Source organism: Triticum aestivum, chromosome 6A (assembly GCF_018294505.1).
Source record: "Triticum aestivum cultivar Chinese Spring chromosome 6A, IWGSC CS RefSeq v2.1, whole genome shotgun sequence".
In the NCBI taxonomy this organism is placed as follows: domain Eukaryota; kingdom Viridiplantae; phylum Streptophyta; class Magnoliopsida; order Poales; family Poaceae; genus Triticum; species Triticum aestivum.
The window spans coordinates 581489220-581493681 of record NC_057809.1 but is presented as its reverse complement, the minus strand read 5'-3'; the positions used below and the strand labels follow the sequence as shown (position 1 = coordinate 581493681).

Below are 4462 nucleotides of genomic sequence, written 5' to 3'. Positions count from 1 at the left end.
ATAGGTGAAATCCCGTAAATATGAAGAAAATGGGCCGACCAATCCGGAATCACACAAAAAGAAAATCGAAACAGCCAAATTTGCAGGATTTATTCGGGACTGAAAACACCCTCCGTCCCGCAAACCAGCGGTTATTTTGCGGGATAGCCCGGTATGCTAGATATGCTCTAACACTTTACATTGACATTTTTTTTAGTCGCATCTCGATTCTCGCCCCTCAAACAGATTGTGTTTCGACCCTGTTCGCAGCCTTCGGCACCGCCTCTTTCCCCCTCCTCAAGTCCGCGGCTCCTGTCTCCCCAGACGACCGGCACACACCGCCTCCTGTCCCATTTCCATTTGCGCCGCTCCTCCCCCAAGCAGGACAGGCACGCACCAAGCAGTCGCTGCTGCAGCATTGCCTCCTCCCCTTCCTCATGGCCGATCCCTCCCACTCCTCCGCGACGGCGAGCGACGCCCTCCCCGCCGCGGACCTCCCCGCCGCGGCCCTCCTCGCGTCGGCGGTCGACACAGATGCGCTGCACGCGGGCCACGTCGCGTCGGCGGCCGCCGCAGACGCGTCGCACGCGGGCCACCTCGCGTCGGCGGCCGCCACAGACGCTCCAGACGCGGGCTTCCCCGCCGCAAGCACCGATCCGGACATGAGGTTCGACTTCGAGTCCGATGAGCTCGGGAAGGAGAAGACGGTCGGTACTGTGGAGGAGCGCGACCTGTTCGTCTGCTACATGGGCCCTGAGGCGTGGCCGTCCCACCTCGAGGCCACCAAGTCCGACCGCCTCCCCCACCTCCTCGCCGCCGCCATCAAGGCCCGCAAGCCCGAGATGATGAAATCGGTGAGAATAGCTTCTCATTCTCTCTTCTGTTTGGCGAATTGGCTTGTTCCGTGATGTGATTACTGGTATGCTTCTGATCGAGAAATTTTAGTTTGTTTGGTTCAAGTGAAATTGATTGCTCCGAGCCTAGATGATGGTACTTTAGATTATGTAGGTCAATTTGGTCGCATGCACATGGTGCCGATGCTTTTGGTTTCCTGCAGGGCATGGTGACCCCCTTACTAACTAATGTGTATTGATGGATGTTGTAGTTTCCAACTGCTTTTGCCGAGTTAGGTTTAATTTATTCACACTGTGGTAGAGTGTATATGTTATGGAATGCTGCTAATGTCACATATGGGGTTAATCTTAATAGGAAATGCAAATGTACATGGTTTTGGGGTGCAAACGTACATGGTTTTAGGGTGCCATAACAATGTCCTTTATCAAATAGCTTGTTCCTGGTGCAATGCTGAACTTTTTCTCGGGTTCAATTTACTGCGTATGTATAGCTGTTCTGGTTCCAGATATTTTTAGAACAAGTTCTTGTTTTAGATAGCAGCAAGCAATGCGTGTACATCTCAAAAGTGTTACTCTAATCCCGAATTCACTTTTAAGTTATTATGTATTCTTTGGTGCGTGTGTTCTATCTCTGTTTTCTTGTTGGGAAGTTATCTCATTCTTTTTGTTAATTCTCAGTTGGTTTTCATGCTTGTTATGGGCATTGAGATGTGCAGCTGTCGTAGTGTGATCCAATGGTCCAGCAATGTGACTTGTGCTGAAGCAGAAGCCACCTTGTAATAATTAGATTAATAGACAAGAGTTGCCTATGTTTCATTTTATTGATCTAATGAGTGGTCTACTAATGTTATCAGACTGAACTCACCATCTGTGAAGAAGAAGGCACTGAGTCATCTCTTGGAGACGTGTTGATCTTTCCTGATATGATCCGATACAGGTACCTTACAAGGCTGGACTCATAATTTAAACATGCAAATTTCCTTTCTCCGTTAGGCACATGTATGTGATATGCAGCTGATTATTTTGTTTAATTCTTGATGTACTGTTTGCAGAGGGTTGACATGCTCTAATGTCAACACTTTTGTTGAAGAAGTACTCATGAAAGATGCTGATTGGCATGATGGATTTCTTGAGGCTATAAGAGGTTCCTATGTTTTTGTCTGCTGCCATGAAAGCAAGGATAGTAAGTGTGGTGCTTCTGGTCCTGCTTTGATTAGAAAGTTCAAGGAAGGAATCGAAGCTCAAGGTCTTGGACCTCAGGTTATTGTTAGAGCTTGTTCTCACTTGGGAGGTCATGAATGCTTAGGGACCGTCATCATATTCAGTTCAGATGCCAAGGGAGAAGTGACTGGTCATTGGTAAGAGCCAGGAACCATAGTAAACTCACATTCTTTGGTTTCAATTTTATATTGTCATAAACTAGTCATTGATTACTATATTTGTAACTGTAGGTATGGTTATGTTTCTCCTGACGATGTGAATTTGTTGCTGAATAAACATATGAGACAGAATGAAACAGGGGATCATATACGGAGGTATGCTTCCCCGGTGCATATGAACATTTGACTGAAGATGGTTACTCAGTTTTAGCCTTTAAATGCTGCATAGTGCATACATAGTGTCACTGAGGACAATGATCATTTCAACTCTGCAGCATTTTCTCTTGCTGTTGTCTACTTGTATATTGGCACTGACATGCTTATGTAAATGTTCATTTTGTGACTAATTAATAATTTGATATTGTAAAATGCATGGTGTCTGTTCTAGGTTTAGTGTGTGTATAACTTGTTATTAATCTGTTTCCAAATGATTGGCTACTTCAAGTACATAGTTTATGAGTTAAAGGAAGATAGCAGGATGAAAATTATATCATCAGATGCTTCTTTTCTAGAGCATTATAGTAAAGTAAGCCAACAGTCTGTTATAAAAAGCCAACAGTAAGAGTATTGCAAGCATTCTAGCGGGGGCATAGATAAACTACTCCCTCCGTCCCATAATATAAGAACGTTTTTGACATTAGTGTAGTGTCAAAAATGTTCTTATTATGGGACGGAGGGAGTATGTTGTAGCTTGTTTTTACTCCCAGCAGCCGTAGTTTGTCTCAGTATTGTTCGACCACCTCTTTACAAGTTATTTTGTTAGTGTGATGCTATATATTGTGTTTTATTATTGCAAATGTCCTTGATTGTTTCTTTGCAATGTCTTCAGAAATCAAAGAATTACATTTATATAGTTAGTCTTGTTATAATGGAAGCAGTAACAAATCTTATTTCTCAAATATTGTATAAACCCATTGTACTTGTTCATGTTCAGTTGTCCTTCTGTCCTATGCTTGTTCATAGCAGATACCTCTCCTTGAACTATGGTTCTTACACATGCTACCGTATCCTATCATGCAGGGGTCAGTTGGGTTTGTCTGAAGAGCAGCATCTGGAAGATTTGGAGCTTAAGCGCGTGAAAAATGGTATTACTGTGCTCAAGAAGGCAGGGACAGGGACAGGAGAGGAGGACAATTTGATGTGCAGTCTTCAGGACATCATGGACCTTAGTCCCGAAGTAGAGAACTTAGAATTCGATTCCTCAAAAATGAAAGAGACAGATGCCATGTATTTGGCTGCTTTAGCAGGGGATGGAGTGCCGCAGCAGGTCCCTCCTTGCCCGGACGCAATTAGCTCTGAATCGGTGGCTTTTTTTTGTGTTGAAGCACTTTTATATGTGTCATTATGTTAGTGTGATGCTACATAAAGATGTTGCGGTGCATTTTCGTAAATGCCTTTGATTGTTTCTTTGTAATGTATTTAGAAATCAAAAAATTACATTTTTGTGGTTAGTCTCATTATAAGGAAAGCAGTAACAGATCTTTCTCAATCATTGTATAGATCCTTATATGTCTTTATTCATGTTTAGTTGATATTTCTCCCTATGTCCATAGTTGGATACCACTGTTTGAACTGTGGTTCTTACACATGCTATATCCTATCCTGGCGTGCAGAGGTCAGAAGTGGAGGTGCCGCTGCAGCAGGCCCCTTCCCACCAGACCGCAATTATTCCTCAAAATGCAAATAGTGAGAATGGAGCAGCAGAAATGAATGGGCACAATACAGATGGGCTAGAAGAAGAGAATGGAAGGAGTGCTGCTGATAAGACCATTCTTCAGGTAATTTAACATGTGATACTTGTAGCTTCTATATTTCTGTACTTCCTCTTCTCTTGGGCTGGGGGACCTGATTAGTCTCATTATAACAAAAGCAGTAACAGATCTTCCTCAATTATTGTATAAATCCTTATATGTCTTTATTCATGTTTAGTTGATCTTTTTCCCTATGTCCATAGCTGGATACCATTGTTTGAACTGTGGTTCTTACACATGCTATATCCTATCCTATTGTGCAGAGGTCAGAAGTGGAGGCGCCGCTGCAGCAGGCCCCTTCCCACCAGATCGCAATTACTCCTGAAAATGCAAATAATGAGATTGAAGCAGCAGAAGTGAATGGGCACAATACAGATGGGCTAGAAGAAGAGAATGGAAGGAGTGAAGTTCAGGTAATTAACATGTGATACTTTTAGCATCTACATTTCTGTACCTGCTCTTCTCTTAGGTTGAGAGAACCTTACATCGTTGGACTATT

At 43.3% G+C, this 4462-nt stretch overlaps 1 protein-coding gene across 2 annotated transcripts in view; it reads left to right on the top strand.

Annotated features, from left to right (window-relative positions):
• The first annotated feature begins 227 nt into the window (after positions 1 to 227).
• Positions 228 to 4462, top strand: part of LOC123128680 (uncharacterized) — an 8358-nt gene continuing 4123 nt past the window's right edge. For both annotated transcript variants that reach the window (XR_006463384.1, XM_044548743.1), the window contains exons 1-7: positions 228 to 833; positions 1688 to 1770; positions 1886 to 2191; positions 2285 to 2368; positions 3233 to 3479; positions 3826 to 3990; positions 4227 to 4376. Coding sequence is in view for 1 of the 2 variants with exons in the window: in XM_044548743.1 (XP_044404678.1) it covers positions 417 to 833; positions 1688 to 1770; positions 1886 to 2191; positions 2285 to 2368; positions 3233 to 3479; positions 3826 to 3990; positions 4227 to 4376 (1452 nt within the window). In the remaining variant the exon portion in view is untranslated. The remainder of the gene's footprint in view (positions 834 to 1687; positions 1771 to 1885; positions 2192 to 2284; positions 2369 to 3232; positions 3480 to 3825; positions 3991 to 4226; positions 4377 to 4462) is intronic.